The sequence below is a fragment of the Perissodus microlepis genome, chromosome 4 (genome assembly GCF_051167445.1).
Source record: "Perissodus microlepis isolate ML-2025 ecotype Zambia chromosome 4, ASM5116744v1, whole genome shotgun sequence".
NCBI classification, from domain to species: Eukaryota; Metazoa; Chordata; class Actinopteri; order Cichliformes; family Cichlidae; genus Perissodus; species Perissodus microlepis.
Window position 1 is genome coordinate 5,619,499 of NC_140464.1, and position 22,647 is coordinate 5,642,145.

The 22,647-nt window shown below is 39.5% G+C and overlaps 1 protein-coding gene across 1 annotated transcript; it reads right to left on the bottom strand.

The window, feature by feature from the left end:
• Nucleotides 1-4,417: 4,417 nt before the first annotated feature.
• Nucleotides 4,418-20,984, bottom strand: ppp1caa (protein phosphatase 1, catalytic subunit, alpha isozyme a). Its single transcript, XM_084925225.1, has 8 exons — nt 20,821-20,984; nt 20,460-20,577; nt 9,520-9,651; nt 9,049-9,279; nt 8,858-8,962; nt 8,530-8,753; nt 7,852-7,986; nt 4,418-7,643 (listed from the first exon to the last, which is right to left on the bottom strand). Exons 2-8 carry the CDS (start codon nt 20,512-20,514, stop codon nt 7,527-7,529), a joined length of 999 nt encoding a protein of 332 aa, XP_084781351.1. The 5' UTR covers nt 20,515-20,577; nt 20,821-20,984; the 3' UTR covers nt 4,418-7,526.
• Between the last annotated feature and the right edge of the window lie 1,663 nt (nt 20,985-22,647).

Below are 22,647 nucleotides of genomic sequence, written 5' to 3' on the forward strand. Positions count from 1 at the left end.
CTCTGCCTCTATTTGGCTGCTGGAAAGCATTTCACACAATCACACTGTTAGTACACAGTCAGAATGCGCTCATCAGCAGCGACACTAAAACCTGCCTGAAACCCTCCTGCACTGTTAATTACACTAAAGCTCACAGTGAGGAACTCCGTGCATTAGGTTAATGCTTCAGGATTGAAATTTTGCTATTTAAACACTTTATATTTGCTTAACCTTTAAATAATTTATTTTAAGTTTTAATTACTGAGATGACAAATTTAAGGGCCAAGCTTTAGATTGTATTACGTCGTAATAAACACAAACAATAAGCCATTCTACTATTGCAGGACATTTTCTGTCCGACCCACGAAAATTGAGAATAATCCCTGCGCAAAGTACATAATACACACATAATACATTTGTCCTGTAAATTACTCTTGTCCTGGGACAAAATGTAAACCTAGTGGTTGGAAAGGTGATTCCAAAATGTTATTTAAAATACAAAATAGCTCATGAGAACCGCCCAAAATAGCATTTTCTTTTCTTTGCCATAGCCTTCTGATAAGCATGTCTAATAGACTAGTTAAAATAAGATTGATGATTTTGTTGACACGTGTCTCTTGAACATTTTTTTCACATCAACATATTTTTAAAGAACAGTCATTATGCACTGCTGCTGTGTCTAACAACACACGTGCAACCCTGTTACCTAAATTAGCCTGAAAAAGAAAGAGATAAAACAGTGACATGATATAACAAGGAAGAAGTGACATGATCAAGTCATGTGCTAACAGCATGGAAAGACCAAAGGTCAGTCCTCTTTGACCTAGTTTGTATTTTTCCAGTCTTTTCTTATTAGATTGGTGTGTCAGTCTGGGTCTGGTCATCTTTATCTCCCAGGTTGGCCCAAAGCCACCAAGGTGTCCTGCTTTTGGCAACAGGTGACCTTCAAATGGACCCCTGGATCATCTGAGGTCAATGTTTTAGATAAGAATATAACAGATAAGCTTCCATTCACCGACATAGGTTTTGATTGCTGGGTGGGATGGCCATGTAAAGTGTGGAATCACTTGGTCTTTCCCCAGCAAACTGTGAGCATCACTAACTTTTCTACATTTGTTGAATTTTTGGGTGCCATCCGCATCTAAAGTGGAACAAAAAAATCTTTAGTTAACATAAAATGGAATATAAAGCCACGAGACCATCAGGTATTATCCTCAAATGGTCTAATTTTATCACTGCTGAGTCAACACACACATAAAGGCTTGGGATAAAAGTCAGAGTATAAACACACTTACATCGTTGTCTGACATCAGGCTACAGGCACAGCATGGTGAGCTGATATTCTCTTTCTTTAATCTTTTTCAGCCATCTGTTGTCCTCCGATGTCCATCCGTTTTCTCTCTGTGGACCCTCCCTTCCTTCACAATACTGCAATATCACAGTGTTGTGATATTGTCACAACTTGTTAACTATAAATTAACTACTAAACTTAAGAAAATAGGATTATATCAGTTATTTGAACACAGCAAGCCTGAAGAGGGGTTCATGTGGGTGTGAAGTAATACTATTCTGAACTCCCCAGACAAATGGCATTCATGATATAAGTTAAAACTAATATATAAACTAATAAAAAGTGAATTTGCATGAAAAAAAATCACCCTGGAAAGCAGCTTAGACCATTTAAAACTATATAGAAACAAAACATTGCATGTGGCAACCTTAATTGTTCCATGCAAGCTTTTTTAGCTTACTAAAATAAGGAAGTCATGACCACATGTGAACATGAAGTTGGCCAAAGAACATGTCTAACAAAGAGTTTTAAGATGGTGCCTCTAAGCAGCCTGACGTCTTCACTCTGTTCTCCCATACTGTCAATGACTGCTCCAGGCAAACTGCTTCGATATCAATGTGTAGTCATCTTGCTTCTGCCTTTCAAATTTCATTTAAATAGATCGTTTGCAGTCTGAAATACAGACATTGGACCAATTTGAGTTAAAAATGTAGCTTCACACAGATTCTGTTTTTTTCGGACATAAAACATTTTAAAGTGAGCCGTGCCAGCCATCTCAGCCCCGCTGTTTGAAACACAATCCATCTTTCTGTGCTTCTATTTTCAGACACACTGAATGCAGACACCTCGGTGCTCTTTGGATTTTTGCCAGCCACTATTCTGGAGAGCTGAAATTTCTCAGAAATAAATAAGCACCCCCTAAAACTCTATGGACAGGTCTCAACTGGAAAACAATCCAAAGTAGTGTTACTGCATATTTTAAAGGGTGTCAAGCATTCAGGAACCCGGTGACAGCATGCTTTACAAGGAGCAGAAGTGGAAAGCACCAATCGCTCTGTCATCACAAAGGCTCAGCTGGAGTATTCCAAGAGGCCGGATGACTTCATTCAACTATCAAAGAGTGTGTCTCTCAGCTCCTTGGAGGAGGAAACTGTAGCTCCCTTCAGCACTTGAGGAAACCTTAGTAACTGCTCTGTTTGTCTATGAGTTATTTTTTCTCTTTTTGCTAGATTTATTGAGCCCTCGAGCGAGCGAGCTGTTACAGTGACTAAAATGACCGAGTCTTGTTTGTAGAGGTTTATGATTTTAAATATTTTATGCAGAAAAATTCATAACCAAAGCTTCTGTAGCTGTAAATCTTTCTCCTCTGGGTCTTTTGGGCCTACAAAACATTCCAAGTGAACAGATGTGGAAAATGAAAATAAAACCTGACAGCTTCCTGTTATCGTTGCTACACAAATGGGCATGTCCCTGGAAAACAATGAGAATTTGTAGTATTAGACTGACAAACTGATGGACGGAAGTGTTTTTATGGCCACAAGACATAAAAGAATACACTGCAGGGGCCATAAATGCTCCCACTGTTTGTTTACGCTGTCCAAGCTTGTGTTTATTTTCTATATTTTATTATTAATAAATCTGCACGCAGAGCATACAATGCTGCTGTTTGGTATGACAACTTCCTCACTAGAGAGGCAACTGCACAAAATTGTGACCTCTTGTTCTTCTAACCCAAATATTCTGGCAGTTTTTATTGACTGTAGTTTATAAGAGTCAACGCACTTGACTCCCACAAATAAATAAATAAGAACATGCAGCTAATGTGCAGAGCTGCAGATACATCCCTACTGAAACCAAAGGAATATAACCAGATAGATAAATAACTAAAAATAAAAGCACTAACAGGGAAACAGGAGTTCCAGAAACCCTAAAAATAAACAGCTTTCATTTATGAATATTTATCAAGTGATGGAGTTGGAAAAAAATGCATTCAGTTCTGATACATTATTTTTTGATATTCATGGGCACAATGATACGCTGTATACTGCATATCTAAATGTACCTCTCGGTGTCCTAGATTGTCCCACACAAGCATCCTCTTTGCCCCATATTTCGCGAGACATTAGCCTGCATTGAGAAATAAGCCACCTAATATACAGTTTGCATGTATAAAATGAGTGTGGAAAGAAACATTGAACAGGCATTTGATTAGAAACCCACAGAGCGCACGCACACACACACAACTCACTGAGGTAAAATTTGGAGTCAAAACTCTAAAATTTACCTGATGTCTGTGTTTTTAATCTTTAAATGGGTGAATTTTTGTCGATTTATGGTTAGAAGGCAGAGCGTTACAACCTTCCAATCACATCACGTGTTTTGTTTCCTGTTTATTTAACTCAAACTAAACTGTGCAACTACCTACCATCAATATCTCGACTTACATTCATTTTTTTGTTAATTAAAATGATTACTTTTGATAACTTTGAACCACTGCTGCATGTTAGAAAAGCTCAATCTTAAAATAAACATGATTTCACTGAACCCATTTCCACTGAAATTGAAATATGAACGTGCGTGTCCGATGTCGTCCTGTTAGTGTGGTGAAGGAAAGCATTAACGTGAAACCCGTCAGCCTACATGCAGTCACAGATTGCACTGTGCTCAACAAAAAAACAAAAGGCACCATTTGTCAGTTTTAGCTTAGGCTTGGTCCTTATTATAGTGATTTCTAAAAATAAGAGGGGGTGCGAATCCAACTGTAATAAAAGAGGAAAGAAGAGGCTGGCAACATGATTTCATTTCACTTTTTTCAAAATCATCCAGTTCACGCCCAACACGATCACTTGTCACACTCCTTTTGATTTTGTAAAGCATCTCTCGGTGCCGTCTGAGCCAGCTGAAATCAGATAAATAAGTAAAAGCACATCCAGGGGGATAAATGGGCCAACCGTGCCACTGACTCATCCTCCAAATGTTTGACAGACAATACAGGCAGCCCCCGCAAAAGAAATAAAGCAAAACAGCCTTGAGGCAGGAAAAACGTGGAAAAATTACGCTCTCGCTCCCCTCGAACGAAGCTGCTTTTGGTCTTCCTGCAGAAAGCTTTTAGTCTCAATCAAAGATGAAAAGAAAACCAGACACAAGTGTATAAATTCCATTTTATTTCTACCTTTAAACAGAGACAAATCGTGGTCGACTTGAAAACAAATGAAATACAAATAAAAATACTATTTATATCCGTTGTTTTGTTATCTTAATCGTAACAATCTAATGATTTTTATTTCTACCCAGCGACAGTGCATGGTGCAAAACATCCCTGATTGATTAAAAAAATCCTAGACTAAGAAGCTTTGCAGTATCTGGGGTTAAATTTGTCAGTAAAAATCAAGACTGAGAGAAAAAGCGATGAAAGCGCAGATTCTTAGAGGTAACAACTGTAAATATAGCGAAGCAATTTAAAAAGTCATAAGCGTTTGTACAGCTATGAAATGGGAGTGAAAGTGGCCTTTATTGGACCGTTTTACAGTGGCCACTTACTGTTGTGGAGATGGCCTCAAGCCTTGTATAAACCCTTTGTTATCCTATAATATCACAAATTTCCATACATTTTCAGATATCTTTGTAAATCATATCAGCTTCCCCACCCACCCACCATGCACCATTCACCAGCATGCCAAGCCCGAGCTTCATTTAGCCACTTTGAAATATGAACACAAACTGAAATCACTCACACGTACACATATTCTGCAATAATGGCATCTAAGCTTGGATTTTTCGCAGTACATGAATCATATCATTTTATTTGAATATATTTAAATTTCACTTCCTGAGTTGAAATTACTCAATGTGAATCAGACATGAGCACACGATGAAATCTAATGATGCTCCCCCCCACCAGCACCAGCCTTTTTCTGCACTATCCGCTGCAGTTAAGAGTCCCACTGTCTCTCCCCTGTTAAAAAGCCATCACGCACGGCTTTCTAACAGCCACGTGGGTTTGATAGAAATCGCAGTGGGGATGACTGACTGTTTGTGTACATGAGAACGCGAGGACAGATGAATGAAATCAGACCGACCAATGATGCAACGGGGCAAAAAAAAAACAAAACAAAAGTTTCAGAAAAGGGCAGTAAGACACCCTGAAACACTGCAGGGAGATTTCTCCAGCAGTTTACAACAGCCTGTGCTGAACTATGGCCCGCTTTCACTGGGAACACCCTGTTTGCCACGGAGGAGGTGGTGGTTGGGGGGTGGACCAGCTCTAACATTAGGAGGTAATAGAGATGGTTCCCATTAAAAATTCATGAATCTGGAATCTGAATCAAGTCAAGGTGATTACATAAGAGGGGCAGCAGGTGGTACACTTGAATAATACCCAGTAGCACATGTTCAACTCTTGTCTATGGCTTTTTTTTTTTTTTTTTAAATTTTCAGTGAGAAGAAATTCTGAACGTGCTCAAAGCAATGATTGCACTCACAAGCAATTAAAGTAATTCCACAATCTGGGCAACATATTTTACAAAAAGCGATCTAAGAAGCGTAGATAGTCATCTACCTCGCTGCCACACAGCACTAGCTGCTCAGCCTCGCGCTGGATTCACTGAGAGTTCACTGCACATGATTATCTTTAATCCCCCCCCCCTCCCGGATTTATTTATCTTCTCAAATATCAGTGTTAAAACTGGCAAAACACGAGCTAAACTTGCATGCACCCCTCATTCAGTGTGGGTTTTTACATTTAAATAAACCCACTCTTCGTTTCATCATAGAAAACAAAGAGTGAAGTGGTCTCAGCTGGAGCATTTTGAAAGGTTAGAGTGAATGAATCACCATCTCGTCTCCATTTGTTTTTATGTTTTGCTTTTTTTTTTTTTGCTTTTAATCAGTGAAAATGTGAGGGGGAAAAAAGCTCTCATCTCCTCAGCAGGCATCTTAAGTATCGTGTGCAAAGTTCAATACAGATGCAGTGTCAGTGGCGCCTATTTGTGCAACATGTTAACTGCACGTGGTGATGTCATTTACCTTCCTGGTCCTCTCAGACTTGCAAAAATAATCATTAGCTGCATCAGAAGCCAACAATCATTAGAAAAAATAAACATTTAGGATTTTATTTGATAAAAACAGCAACATCTGGCTCAACCAGATTTGTGTTGTTCATTTGTTCACAATTTTTCCACTTATGTGTAAATGCCACTTTGTTTCCACTAGGTGTTAAACTAACCCAAACTTACATATCCTAGCTTCTACGCTTTGAAAGTCTCGCTTATAAAACACCGCCTGTCAATTCAAGGTACCACAGAGAGGAGAAAAAAAACGAAAAGAAAAGCAGCCATTATGCGTGACAAACATAAGCAATGGCAAAGTGATCAACATGATGGCATGCCTCAAATAAATGGTTATTTTTTATTCAACTTCAGTGAACTAAAAACGAGAAAAAGAAAAAGTAAAACCACATTGGTTTCATTTATCTACAGAGAAAAGAAGAAAAAAAACAAAACTATTTCACATCCATGACTGAAATCATTGGTTTTCAAAAATGGAAGAGGAAAGAAAAAAAAAAAAAAAATATATATATATATATATATATATATATATATATATTATTGTGAATCCATTTCATTCAAGGACTCACCTGCACATATATCCACCCGTGCACCCAGTGTGTGGTATGTGCCGTTACCGTATGACCGTGCAACTTGATCCCCAAAAACCCAGCACCCCCCTCCCGACCCATCACATAACACAGAGATACATGGACCTCAGAGACAGGATGTACAAAAGCTTGTGTTTAACATCAAACAGTGCAGGCCTTACCGTAAACAGCTAAGCCCCCCCCCCCACCCCTTTTTTACTCCTCCTCTGCAAGGTTTGAGCTTATATGAAGGATGGGCAGAGCCCACCTCTACAAAATGACAGGAAAACCAAACGCAGGGCACAGGAGGAGGCAGAAAACATACGTACAGAATACAGAAGCTCCCTCTGCATCATTCACACTTTTTTTCTTTCTTTTTTCTTTTTTTTTTCTAAACACTCATTCACGCAAAATTCAACCAGTCAACCAAACAAACAGTTAAAAATAGTTTTAGAGAGAAAAAACATGATTGAACCCTGGACAGTTGGTTTCTTTGTTGCCGTTTGGTGACAAGGGAGACAAAGGTTTGGGAGGTAGAGGAGGAGAAATAAAACAACAACAAAAAAAGAAGCATTGGGCCAACAGGGGGTGGCAGGTTGTGGGAAGTGGACCCAGTGGGTGTTATTTCTTGGCCTTGGTGGCCTTGGCTGAATTTCGCGGAGGGGTGACCGGCCTCCCTGATCCCATTCCTCCCCCAGCACCGTAAGGATATAATTTCTTATCTGCTGGCTTCAGAATCTGTGAGATGGACAAAGAAGTAATCAATTAGATCCACAGACACACACAGTGAACTCTAATTTTATAGGTTTAAAAAAATAATATTACAATTAAAATTCTACCATCACTACATGAATCGATATGCGAGCCATATATTGTATCATTGTAGTCTGAAACTACTAAACGAAACAAATTTGTTTCCCGAAAAGTTTAGTTCTGTTCTCCACACCTGGAAGGAGCACATGAGCGTCTCATCCACACTCATCATGGCACCAGCGTTGTCAAACTCTCCACAGTAGTTGGGAGCGGAGAACAGAGTGACGAGCTGCCTCTTTGCAAAAAACTCGTAACCATCTTCAACCACCTGAAGACCAAAAGGAAACCATCAATGTTACATATTAAAAAAAATTTAAACAAAAAATAGAGGCTAGTGCCATTCAAGAATCAGATCTATAGTTTAATGTTATGTCACTCAGGCATTTTTAAAAAATAGAATATATCATACCTACATTGAAACACCCTCACAGTTTGCTTTATAAGTATTTCCACCAGTGTTTGTTTGGTCTGGGGCTTATTTTTTTGTTTTAGATGTTTTTGTCACAGCTTTGAAGTTAGCTAATGCATCTTCATAATCTACAGTTCACATCCCGTTTTCTGAAAACATTTGAAAATACTAATTAAATTATTTATCATAGTTTTGCTTGGAGGTGTAGTATTTTTCCTTCCTTGTATTTTTCAAATATGGTAAGAAAAACACTAAAAATGCCTCTGATTAGTCCTATTAAAACACAGCCACACAATGCATCGTGATTAATAAGAATTAAGGGAACACTTCTTCAGTCAATGAGTCTGAAATGTACTATACAAAGATGAATTTAGACACAGTGACTAAACTAGTAAACATTACCTGATGCGCCCTGCATATTAGGTCCATGTCATGTTTGTGCAAAAATTTGGCCACCACGTCTGCACCGAATGTGAAGGAGACTCCACGGTCGTTTTCACCCCAGCCGAGCACATCTTTGTCTGGGTCAGCCCACAGCAGGTCGCACAACAAACCCTGGTCAGGCACGTCTGTGGGTCGCATAACTCTGCGGATCTGCTCCATCGACTGGAGATCAGGAGAGAGGCCTGAGAGAGGAAACATTTTTGAAAAATAAATAAATATGTGCCAACATTTGCTTCTTGGATCAAATGGTTTAGGCTTCGTAAAGTCACGTATTAACAAGGCCCACCTCCATGACAGCAGAAGATTTTCTCATCTACAATGGCAGCCACAGGTAAACAATTGAAGCAGTCTGTGAAGGTCTTCCACAATTTAATGTTATACCGTCGCTTACCTACCCAAAAAAAAAAAAAAATGAATGCAAGATTTAAAGTTGCAAATTTGCCTTGGTTTCCTTTTAGAAGCCTCTTTTGTACTTACACTCATCATAAAAGCCATAGATTCGATTAATAGAGGCGCATTCATGGTTGCCACGCAGCAGGAAAAAGTTCTCTGGGTATTTAATCTTATAGGCTAGAAGCAGGCAGATGGTCTCCAGTGACTGCTTTCCTCTGTCGACGTAGTCACCCAGGAACAGGTAGTTGCTTTCTGGGGGGAACCCTCCATATTCAAAGAGCCGGAGCAGATCATAGTACTGACCGTGGACATCACCTGCAGGGGGCAGCAAAGATGTGCAATTTAAAAACAACATGCTTTCACTGCTTCTGCCAGAACAGCCCACGCTTATCAGCTGATAAAAGCGTTAATTACAGACAAGCAAACCAGGAGAAAACCCTCTCATAATGACCGTCTTCTCCTGCGCCAGAGTGCGCCTGAAGTGCATCCTCTGAGACCCACATCATCTCTTTGTCCCGTGAAACTCACCAACCCCATTGGTTAATTAAAACTCACCACAGATTTTCAGGGGAGCCTCTAGTTCAAGCAGGATCGGCTGGCTCAGGAAGATTTCACGAGATTTGAGGCAGAGGCCACGGATCTCATTCTCGGTCAGCTGGACGTTCTTCCCTGGCCGAGATCCTTTGACTAAAGAGGGGGTAAAAAAAAAACAAAAACAAAAAAACCACACAGGGATGAGAAATTTAAGAGATTCAGCAACACCGCAAAGAGAAGAGATCTGTAAATAAGACTGAATGAAGACTGACGTAAAACAATCAAAACGTGATCCTCAGATTTTGAACCAGACCACCAGATTGGAAAATTAACACCTCCCACCAACCAACTGCTGACAAATTCTGTTAGCAGACCAGTCCAACAGACACTTTAGCAGGTAGACACATCATTTGGAGGTAATAATACACTACAGATTTTGGAAATAACACGGTACTAATACAAGACACACTTTTAAATGCTTACCAAAACATAACACCACAACATGAGCTTGTGAAGTATGCAACGAGAGGCAGCGTCTGAGAAAACCTGATCAGTGGAAAATTGCTCGATGTGCACAGCCTCGAAAAGCACGTCTTTCTGCTCAGGCTGCAGTTTAAACCAAAGCTAGAGGACGTGAAACCCACTTCCCCTTCTCGCTAATGTGGCTGCAGCAAAGAGATAGCAAACACTTCATTAGGACTGTAAATATGCACAGTGAAGAAGCAACGATTGGCACGCTACTGGCTGTAAAACCAATGTCTGAAATCAAAAAAAAAAAAAAAAAAAGCAACGACACAGGCTGTATCATAAACATAATCAAGGCCCCTCTACCAGGTTAAAACACACACACACACTAATAACAAATAAAAAAATAAATCAGATGCATCTTAACAAAAAGTATTAAACAAAACAACAACGTTTAACGACTATAAACTAACCAGCCATGTGTTAATCCCTGAAACTGTGCTACATGGTTTTCTTGACAAACAAATGACTGCAGTGAACTTTGGACTAATTTTAAGACAAAACAAGGAATTTGAAGACGTGACTATGGTTTGTGGCTTCAACAATTACTGCTCAGAGCTTCCACCAGTGCATGACAAGCCTGGCCTGTGATGACCTTCCACATCAGTGTGTTTTACGTTTTTAATATACGAGTAGACACATTGCTTCATGTTGCAGCCTGTAGCAAAGTTAAACTGAAAAATGTGCCAAATTTAACAATGGTGGAAAACGAAACAAGCTGCTCATCTGCACACACCTTTTAAAACTTGTTCTTTATTCTTTAGCTTTGTCATAACATAAAGCAAACCTCCAGTGGATGGGAGGAGCCCACAAGACAGCTTTTCTTCACCTTTAATCTCACTAAACAGGAAAAATGATAAAGTGCTCTTGCTTCTTTCCCCACAAATGTTTCCAAGAAAACATTTTCTTTCACTTTACCCGTGTTCAACGTCTAAGTGGCACCACTGTCTTTGCTGCTTACTGTATCAAAGAGGATTAGCTAGCTTAACCATAAACTATGACATCTCTGATGCTTTTTTCAACTTCAACCTTGTTGTGTGGAAAAAAAAAAAATTGTAATAATTGTGCTTAATTTTGCACTTTTTATTAAACCCTAATCTGTTCTTAGCAGAAAATGTGTGAAATGCTTGCACTGTGGGGTCCTGCAGCAGTGACCTTCCTGCTGCATTTTTCACACCACTATGAAATGCTCTGTTCAGCACATAAAAACATGTTACCGAGAGCAAGAAGAGGAAGAAAAAAAACAAACAAAAACATTGATATTAATTAGTGAGTGTTGCTTTAACCAGTTTAGTTCACAGACAAACTCATAAGTAGTAGTGGTCAGTGAAAACTGTCAGTGGTCCGAACAGGCCAGCAGGTGACTTAACTTGCCCCACCAACTTTGTTTATTAAACTGTCCTCAGCCTATCAGGTCATGGTCAGGTTATGTCAAACACTGCACACTTGGCTTCCTGATCCGTACGGGTAACCGGATTTGTTTTACAAGGTACCCTTAAAGCTGAATTAAGGCATAGGGGGTAACTTTTATGGCCAACAAAGTGAGCCACAATTAAAGCGGTAGCGACAACATCTACACTCAGCCTGTGGTGTCAAACTGGTAACAAGCCAGTAAAAGACATCTGTAATTATGCCATTAGGTTAGCATGTTGTTCTAGATAGTAAGAGATGATAGATATGCATGATAACAAATGGATCAAATTGTTGAGCATCCGCAAATTTAATACTTACAGCAATCTTGTGAGAAAAAAAAAAGGCTTTTGAAAACCTAATTTTTAACTTTTATCTTCCAGGTAAGACTTTAATGACTAGCAGGAATCCTGATTATATGTAAACAGGCTCAAAACAAGTCCATGGGATATGAAAATGTTCAGGAACAATTAGTCAGCATATAATTAAGACAAAGAATCTGTGCAAACAGTTTTCCTGTTATTTTTACCCATGTGATAAACAAAAAGCTTGAGTAATTATGACCAAAAAATGTTATTTTTTGACCATCCTGGTTAGCGTCTTTTTTAAAATAAAAATTCTTTAAAACAAAAAACTCAGTTCCTGTCATAGAGAGCCTTTGCTGATGGTATGTTAAGAATTCAGCAGGTTTGTCTAGTGTGTGTTCAGCCATGTGTTTTCACACTTACCACACAGTCATGATAAAGACTTGAACAAGTCCAACTAATTTTCCTGACAAACCGTTGGAGCCACATCACATAAAACAGTCGCCGACACAGCTTTAATGCAAGAAAAGGTAGGAGTGTGATGTAAATGACAGCCACAGGAAGAGGAAAAAAAGTATCTGGGAGTCTCACAGGCAGTGTGAAATGATTCAGACCAAAATATTTGTCCACTGACACACCAGCTGCAGGGTGTGGATGTGATGCCATGTTAATCTGAAATTCAGTCCACTGCACACTTACACAAGACTGCTTGCGACGGAGTTTGGAATCAGGTTTGTTTGTATCGGCGACAGAATCAATCACACCCCCGCTCGTACATGTGCTGCTTGATGCCAAAGCAGCTCCTGACACAAACTGTATAAGCCTTCTAATGAGGAGTCTCATTCCCACCCAGTACATTTCTACACAGGCTAATGAACAGAGTAATATACTTTATGGAAACAACTACCTCGAACAATCTGAGTGACAATTATATTATATTCAAGCTGCAGGTACACAGAGCTCTCTCTAATGATGCTGATTTAATGGCTGTCAGGTGTACAACGGCTCAGAGATAAACACTTCCCTTTTACATACCAAAAAGAGCGAACCAATGCAGGGCAGCCCTTTTCAAACTGGATTTCTCTGACAATATTAAACATTTAAGATGGCTATACCTGCGGCTGGTGAACCTCAAAACAAGCTCAGCCAAAACTGTGTAATTATATTTAAACTGTTCCTTGTAGCGCTGCAACGATTCATCGAGTATTTCGAATAATTCGATTATAAAAAATTCCTGATACAAATTCTTTGCTTCGAGGCTTCTGTAGTGCGCTGACGTGTCAAATGATGTAAATGTGAGCATTACACCCCCATCTGCGAGTGAAAACGGACCTGCAATACAAACGTCTTTAAGGGCAACGATTGAATACAGAGTCAAACAGTCCCTAGTATTTATATTAAAAAAACAAAACCCACACACAAAACCCCAAACAAAACAAAAAAACATTGCCAACGTCATCACTGCTGTGTTATGTTATCAGAGTTTTAACACTGCGCCAGAGTCTGTTTACACACGGTGAAGAGCAAAGAGGCGGAGCCATTACCGAGACAGTGAGCTCAGGCTGAGTGAGAAGGAAAAAAAACAACAACCCAAAAACGTGTATCTAGTGTCCAAAACAGGAGCGCTGTTCCTGTGATCACCTTTAAAACCTTTGTCGGGAAAAAAGCTAGCAGGAGTCCTTCATCAAACCACCCGATCAACAAACTCCAACGTGAAGAAGAGTAAACTTTATATCTGCTCCATCCACCGCCATTTGTTTTACATCGTGAAGAATCTGCAGCAAGCCTCCAGAAGTTGTATCAAAATATGCGGATGAACTGTTAACTTAGTCTGATACCCGGGCGCCAGTTTAGCTCGGTGCATTGAGCAGGCGATCACGTGCCGTACGGCTGAGAGCAGCCAGCCCAGGTTTGACCCGCGGCCCCTTGCCGCATGTCTTCCCTCGTCTCTCTCTCCCTCTGCTTTCCTGTCATTTCTTCACTGTATCTGTCAATTACAAAAAAAAAAAAAAAAAAAAAAAGCTGTAGGCTGGTTTATTTTAAAAAAATTGGAATTTCAACATGGCATGTAGATACAATCAAAGGTTTTAGCTCAAGTATCTCTGGTCTTGTTCACTAGTGAGGGGGTGAAGTGAGCGGGAGATTGACAGAACAAATGGTGCTGCAGCTGCAGTGATGCAGATGCTACCAGTCCACATGGTAAAAAGAAAGCTGAGCATAAAAGTGAAGTTCTCAATTTACCGGTCAATCTGCATCCCTACCCTCACCCTATGGTCACGAGCTTTTTGTAGTGAACACACACAAAAAAAAAAAAAAGATCATCAAGGCTAATCAAAAACAAGACCTTCCACGAAAGGTAAATTAGCAGAATGACCACAAACAACATGATGACCTTCTGTTGAGTAAGGTAACAAAGATCAGTTGCGCATTTGTGTATGATTACATCACCCCAAATGGCCATTTCGTGCCAGGAAAAACCCCAATTTCATGTCCTAACCATTAAGCAATTCGTCAAAAACCCACTTCAAACATGCCCCATGTCAGTCAATTTAACTTCACAAAGCCACATTTAAATAAAATGCCATTCTAATGACACCAGAGCAGTGCTAATGATTTGATCTCCGTATTAAAAATGTTGTTTCATTAAACTTGGAACATACCCTTGTGGTTAAAGTGCATTTCTCGGCCATGGTAACAGATGCCATTAGTAAGACCAAACATTTAAGAAGTACTGACTAGCGACTCTGAAGCAGCTGAGCTGTAACAGTAAAGTTGTCAAACACTTTTTGCAGGCTCATTCATAACCTTTAAAAATAATCCTGTTATCCACGAAGCAACACACAGAAGATGAAGATCAGAGCAAGCAGCCATGTTATGCCCTTATGATCACTGTCATATTTAAAGCGGAGGAAGGCGAATATTTATTAATACAGCTGATTATTACTACAGCTCTCGCTTACTCATCATGCTAATAACATGGCTTGTATTCTGCCAGTGTAGGTGTTCTTTTTTCTTGTTTTGATAACACAGGAAATGTGTAGACGCAGACCTGTTTGAAAACTTCTCTACTTTTTGCTTTTCAATAAAAGTCGCTGTTGTTAATTGTTTATCAGGTCCAACAATAAGTTGTGATCCAAAAGCGATGCAGACACCACCGCACAATGACCAACATAAACAAACCCACTACAGTACAACATTAACTACACTTAAAGAATTCATAAATCCTTTATGGGCTTTGAATAAGCCTCCAAAGATATGCCACTACTTGTGTGTTGCTACACACAGTATGAGACATAATTAAAGGCCATCTCACATCAAAATAATCCAGGTTTTAACAGTGGCTGCGGAGCACTTTTAAAAGGGATGGAGAGAGTAGAAATCAGCAGACTGACAGAGAATAATGGCAGTGTCCTGAAGTGACAACTAAAAACAGTGAAAGTAGATATAAATACTGCAGTGCTGCTTCCCACTTTAAACCTGGATTACAGAAGGCTAAGCACTGACAGAGCTTACTCCAAAGTTAGCCACACAAGCCAGTGGGCAACAGTAAGCTTATCATGAGGGGGTGCAGACAAAAGGCTTTCCAGTACACTGGTCAGGCAGCGGAAAACAAAGAGATGGAGCACAGCAGAAAAGCTGAGGGGATGTCAGGGGTGCTGGAATCAACAGTTGAATCGCCCCAGCGCTGCCTCACTCAATGCCGGCTGTTCTGGCCTAGCTTACGTGATGCCACACTTGCTATGCAGAAGCACAAGCTAAGAGTTCAGTTAGCTCTAGACCTACGCAAGTAATCCAATTGAAACTACTTGCTACCCAAACACATTTAATTGGTTTGGTCTTGAAACATAGCCAGCATGGAGCAGGGATACCTCGTTGTCCACATGGGAGACTGAACTAGCATGAGGATAATTTATCAACCTTTTGATGCAGTGCCTGCAGTGGGAGTCTGCCGCCTTTAACAGAACGCTGAGAATACAAATATCAGCTTACGAGTGGTTATCCTCACCAATGTGGATAAAAAAGGTCACGGTAGTTACATAAGTGGATATAAATACAGCCATTATCAGGCGTGTTTGCCTTCTCCTCTGTTTGGCAGACAGTCTTATCACAGCCCAAGTACAAAACACTCCAGCAGCAGCCAGCATGGCCCACAAAAGCACACTCTCTCTGGGAGGTACTTTGACTGCACATGCATATTTGTACATAATCCCAATCACCTCCACCAGCTCAGCTTAGGCTGATCATGCAGGGACTATATTTAAAGAAGGTAAACAAACTGAGGGCTAAGGTCAAATTTATTAACAGCAGTGATCCTGGGATAAAACTCTATCCCAAATGTTATTTCTCAATTTACTGGTCAAAAGAACTTTTTTTTTGTATCTTTTGGAAAGCTGCAGTGGTAGAAAGAGACAGAAGGCAGTGGTGGAGAGTGAAGGTTCGACCTGCTGGGAATCAAACTGGAGACTGACTACTGACGTCATTTATACCCCTGTGGTAAGGCCTCCAACCACTCAACTATCAGGTGGCCCCTAAAGGCATAATTTCAATGAATCACACTGTGTGGGAGAGCTTTACCTCATCCATAAAGCACCCTGAAGTCATTTTGTGATTTGTCATGCTAGGTTATATCAGAGGTCAATAACTTTTCTATGTGCATGGAGCCACAAAACAAATTTGGGCCTTAAAATAAAAGCAGCAAAGCCTATTTTTATATACATATATGAAGTGGCCTTTACTACACAAATGAAAATCTAAACAACACTTCTAATGTTGCTCCAGTGACAAAATAACAAAAAGATTTTTCCATTTCAGCAGTTTCACATGGGAAAATTCATAATTGCTGTGCCCAGTGCACTGACATGCAAGGACAACTACAGGAGGTCACAACCTAGTTTCTTCTAACCGCAGTTTGAACTGTACCACTGGGTCTGAGTACATTTATTCTTCTGTTTGATGTCCTCTGGGCTCCTATTACACAACCACAGCGCGGATGTGAAGATAAAACAGTCCTGTTTATTTCGCACACACTTAAAGCCACGACAAATTTGTCAGTGAGCAGTTAGATTTAAAGCACGCATTTCCAGGACAGTTAGCACGTAGAGCAAACACAGAATATTGCTTGCTTCATATCTGCTTCAGGGATGTCTCGGGATTTTTGTGACGCAATTGCAATGCATTTGTTTACAACAACTACATATTTTACAGTAAGAACATAGCTTCAATAAATTTTAATACTAATGCAATTCTTGTTTTGAGAAACAAAGAAGTGACGTAAGCAGTTTGTACTGTGCTTAAAAGCAGCAGTGGAGCAAATGCAGCAAGGAGTCCCAACAATACTGACCTTTTATGGTAATAACACTGAAACAGTTTGTTACAATATTGTTAAACACTTAGGACTCTGGCAGGATGCTACACTCACTTTTAAAACCCAAGTGGAAGACAAAACTTTTCTTTTTTTATTATAAACACATTTTTCTTTATGGAGCTGTTGTTTCACTTTCACTGTACTATCCAAAACTTTGCCCCTGTTTGATTATGGTGATACTGTTTACACTGATGCCCTTGAGTCTATCACAGAACACTGTTTATCAGCAGCGATGGTATCTCACTGCGGCACTGTCTTGTGTATGGTTGTTTGTTTTTTTGTTGTTTTTTTAAGAGACTGTCAGATGCTAATCAACACTAAAAATTACTTTTGGATTACATACTCATTTGCAGGAGCATTGATACCACAGTGCCATCTTTAGCTCCTCCAGTTCAAGTCAAGTGGCTTCAATGTCATTTCAACCATTTGCAGTGGAACACTACACAGTGAAGCGAGACAACGTTTCTCCAAGACCATGCTGCTACATATAACAGACAATCAACAAAGGACTACATAAAGTGCAAGTGTGCAAAAATTGCACAAAAAACCCAACCACAAAACAGAGACAGTGCAACACCAGACAGTGCAGACACGCAACACACGCAGAAGTGCAACAATGACAGTAAGTTGTGCAAAAGACTGAGCATTGTGAAAAAAGTAACTTGATGTACGATAGTGTGCGTGTGATTGTGCAGATTAGTCGTTGAGGCAGTGACACGTGTGTGTGTGTGTGTGTGTGTGTGTGTGTGTCAGTCCAGTCACTGAGTGTTCAGGAGTCGTGGGGTAAGAAACTGTTTCGCAGTCTGGCAGTGAGGAGCCGAATGCTCCGTTATCTCCTGCCACAAGGCAGCAGGGTGAAGAGGGGCACACACAGCCCCTCCCCTCACTAGCAGCTGAACAGTACTTGATGTTTAAAAACACTGAAAAATTTCAAGAGGTCAGTTTTGTTTCCATTATCAAACAGTCATTAATGTTAATCTGGCTAGTGCATACATGAATATTAGCCGGTATTCAATGGACACAAACCCAGAATCGAGGGGTCCACAAGCTAGTGTACTCCAAGTGCCATTCCCAAGCCTAAATAAATGGGAGAGTTGCATCAGGAAGGGTATCAAACATAAAATCTGTGCTAAATAGCCACAATAGCATCATGTTAGGTTATCGTTAAGGTGGTGGCTAGCTAGTGTAGCTAATAACAAAATTATAATGTTAATGTGAAACCAGTCAGCAAAAGTTATCAGTCCAGCCCATATATAACATAAACAATGTTAATTTAACAGGATGATATTACTGTGTGTGTCTGAACATGTTGTGTTCTCTTAAATTTGCAGACTGAAACAGAGCAAAGAAACTGTCAGCCTACCTTACCCGCTATATTTGTTCAGCAACAGGACGTACAGCGCTACCTCAGACAACCTAAATTATCGGTTTTGTTTTTTAAATTCCCAATCTTGAAATATTTGCCATACACGCTCACCCTACAGTTATCTCACTGTCTGTTTGTTTTGGCTGTCTGTATGGTTCGAACTTCATGGTATCAAAAACAGTATTAAGCATTTTATTGAGTATTACAGTTTTCCAGGCATTTATAATCTGTATTTTTATATAAATTATATTTATAATTTTTCTAAGTATCATAACATCCCTAATATATTTTACAAGGCTTCTAAAAAAACTGCACTTCTAAATGAGGCCTAGTTATCGCCACTGCAGACTAACATTAAATGCATATTTCATGGTATGTTTATACCAAATGCAAATCTATGTTTTACCACTGCATAATTACATACAAAGACCATGTAAATGAATATAAAACAAGGCAAATCCTGATTCCAGGAAATTATAAACACCTGTGGAAATTCACTTTACACTGAAATGGAGGACAGACTTATTGATGCCATTTGAGGGCAGCTGAAACTGTGTTTCAACACCACTTTTAGATTAAAAAACAAAAAACAAGAGACACAGGTCTTCATGTTACCTTGAAAATATGTTGTCGTTGCTGTAACTTGATTCAAGTTATTGGTTGCCCTTTTCCTCACGTGTGATCTAAGGCAAAAGTTTAAATACTTGGCCTACAAACAATATGAAGGCACATTCTTCATATTCATATTTGTGTATCTGCAGATTGTCTTGCACATAACTTTTGTGACCTGAGAACATCTAGTCTTTGTAGTATGCACCTGTCTGCCCCTAAAGTGCATGTCTTTTGTACAGAGGCATCCTAACCTGTTTAAATAACCATTACATGGAGTATGTCCCAATCAGAGCATTTTTGTTTGTACAGCTCATTAACAAGTCTCTCAGGGAAGCAGACTACAAACACACTCCAGAAATGCAGTTGCAAAAAAGCAAAAACCCAGACAGTCCAGCAAAGCCAGCGAGAAGCAAGGTTATTACAGTCAACTAGAACTAAAATCAAAACTAAAACCAGTTGTAAAGGAACATTTAAGCAAACTGAAATAAAAACAAGGTATATCCTCATTTTTTAGTTGTTGACAATTTGATCAAATTGGTTATCACAACCTTTGGTTCACATATTTATTAGAGTGTGAGCCAGATCCCTTTTAATTTTGACATCCATTCTGAACTTCTGAAAATATCCCCGACAAATAACCTCCACAGTAAAATAAATAAATAAAAAAAATAAGCTAAAAGACACTAAAACCAAACATTTTTGAAACAAAAAACCTGAACGACAATGAGAAAACCCCATCTGGAAACTAACTGAAACCAACTAACCAAAATCTGCATTTCGTTCTGAATAACTCAATAACTCTAGTGGGGAAGGGGCTGACTGCAAAACTACTTTTACTCAAAGAGAATTAACACGTAAAATGGAAATAGTCCACTACGGCTACCGAGTCTGATCATTTCCCCTGCATAAACTCAGAAGAAGAAAAAACAAAACAAAAAAAACAGGTAAAAGCACAATATCCCTACGCAAATAGCGCATCAGAATGCGTAATTTGCATAAATAGGCGAGTAATGCTCATCTTTTCCAATTCTACATCACTCTATAACGTCACGCGTTTCCCCTTCTTTTGTAGACAGCACGACAGCAAATCATCTAAATTTAAAAAAATATAAAAAAAAAACAAAACAAAAAACCCAGCACCCCCCAATCTTTACGGTTTGCTAAACAATCTATAAAGAGCAATGTTGTTTTGGTTTCAACCGCTGATCCAAAACCAGCCACCGAGCCTGAGAGTAGAGCGATCTTAAGTAGGCTACTACAACACACTGTGGCCGCTTTTAACTGCAGCTGACCTACATGATGTACACAATTCACTGCCACCAAGACATGCCCTAATATAACAAACACTTGGCTGTGACGCGGATTTGATCCTCCTTACCTTCCAAGAGACGCTGAATTATAGAGTCGATGTTTAATTTGTCCGGCTCCGCCATTTTCTTTATTTTCTGACGTTCTCGGGCTCAAGACGATGGTTTTCTGTGTCTCACCTTAGATTTCTGTGAGGGAAAGACGGGGAATGGACACTGAGAGTTACTCAAATTATAATGTCGTAATTCACTGAATGAGTCACACTTGCTAGTCGAGCAATGTCAAAAAACAGTCAATGAGCTTAACCGAGCTTCTGCTAGCTAGGTAGCTATTAGCTAAGTATCATAAACTAGCAGCAGCAAAACTGAACCTTGGCTAGTGAGCAAACGTTAGCTAAATAATCAAACCTGGAAATAGATAACATGTCAAACCTTGTGTCCGGTTTAATATTAATCCTCCCGTGTTGAAATCTGTGTAAATATTTATCCCCTGAGTTCGATCTTGGCCCTTTTCCCCTCGGTTTGTCCGGGTCGCCCCGCTCTTCCCCCACGAACTTTAAAAGAGGGCCGTTTCTAGCGAAGCGTCTACGGTAACACAGGAGGGTGAATCAAACCGAGGTCTTCACACGTTTCTCAAAAAGCGATTGGTCAATCGCAGACCTCAGCTCCCAATATTCGCATCTGATTGGATACACACTGGGTCCGTCTTATTCCTAGGCACCGCCTACAGCACTTTACAGTGGCATCAATGAAGATTAAAATTAAAGCTCAAAGCGCGCCACCCAGTGTGTTGACGTGGAACTGCACTTTAAACCCTAAAACCACACTGATCAGACAGAGCAGTACCCGCCAACGTTTTACAATTAACAAAAACTTAAAAGTAAAAGAGAAAAGACAATATAGTTGACTCAAATAAAAGTATAAATTAGCAGCACGCAACAAGGTTTTATAATAAAGTAAACTCAAACTAAGACGGAAATGCATCTTAGTTAATTGAAGTTGAGGCTTTTAATAGAAGCAAAAACTATCAAACTATCAACTATCAAAAACTATCAATCAAACTATCAAAAACTATTTTTATGCCTAGATGACTAGCTACATTAAATTTAATTTCGATGAAACTTCAAAATAAAACTCAAACAAAGTCTCTGGATGTGTTTAAAGGTGACTGCCAACTGGCTTGACTTTCGAAGGACTTTGGTAAAACTCTATTTTTAGCTAAGAAAAACCCAGAATTCTTTGACCCCTACAGTATTGATCCCTCAATCAATCTGAGGGATATTCTGCTGACATAGTTTGGATAGAGACCCTTCAGAGCAAGAACTGGGCCACCAAAGGGTCCCTTTGCCACACAAAAGCGACAATGAGAAACAAATAGAAGTATTTCTAGAGCTACACAAGTGGTTCGATCTATATACTTAACATACTTCTCTCTACTTACATTTTTACATGTGGTTTTGTGCATTTTCCGCTGTGAGCAGGGAATTGTGGTTGCACAATCAAATGACAGTAGACCCACTGAATGTGTAAAGCTAAAATATTGTGTTTATGATTCTGAGTTATATAAAATAAATTGAATTAATCGCTAAAATAACAAGAAATAAGTAGCAATGAGTGTCTTTCACTTGGCCTATGTGAATGTTTTTGGAATGTATCTCTTAATGTGTAGTGCACATAAAATTAGAAGTATTATTCCTTGTTCACTGTGTCTTTGCATCTGTGACGTTAAAAGAGGTTTCATATCTTTCTCCTGATTTTGTTAACTTGCAGATGATCATTTTAAAATTTTATCCTAACCAAACAAGACCTTTTAAGGCTAACGACGTCAAGCTAGTTTCCTCTGGTCAGGTGGCAACCAGCTTGATGGTGCATCATCCTGTCATTAATAGTTGTGTGTCAGTAGGTTGTTTTTTCCAAAATGCATCACCTTTAAATGATGTGATTACCTGGTGATGTGGCTGTTGGATTGGGCTGCTTGCAGAATTTATCAGCATTTGGCAGGTGGGAGGTGTTATCTTCTCAGTCTGGTGGTCTGATTCAAAATGTGAGGATCTCATTTTATTGCTCTCCATCAGTCCTTGCTCTGTCTGTCTTACAGCTTAGAGCATTAAGGCATAAAAGAAGTCCAGAGGCTTTGAGGTTTATTTGATGAGGAAAATCGAGGCCAAAGACACACAGAGAGCAAGAGGAGAACAACTGTAAATATGACTTTCAAATAAAAATACAGCGGACATTTATGTTGTTAGTCTCCTACTTTGT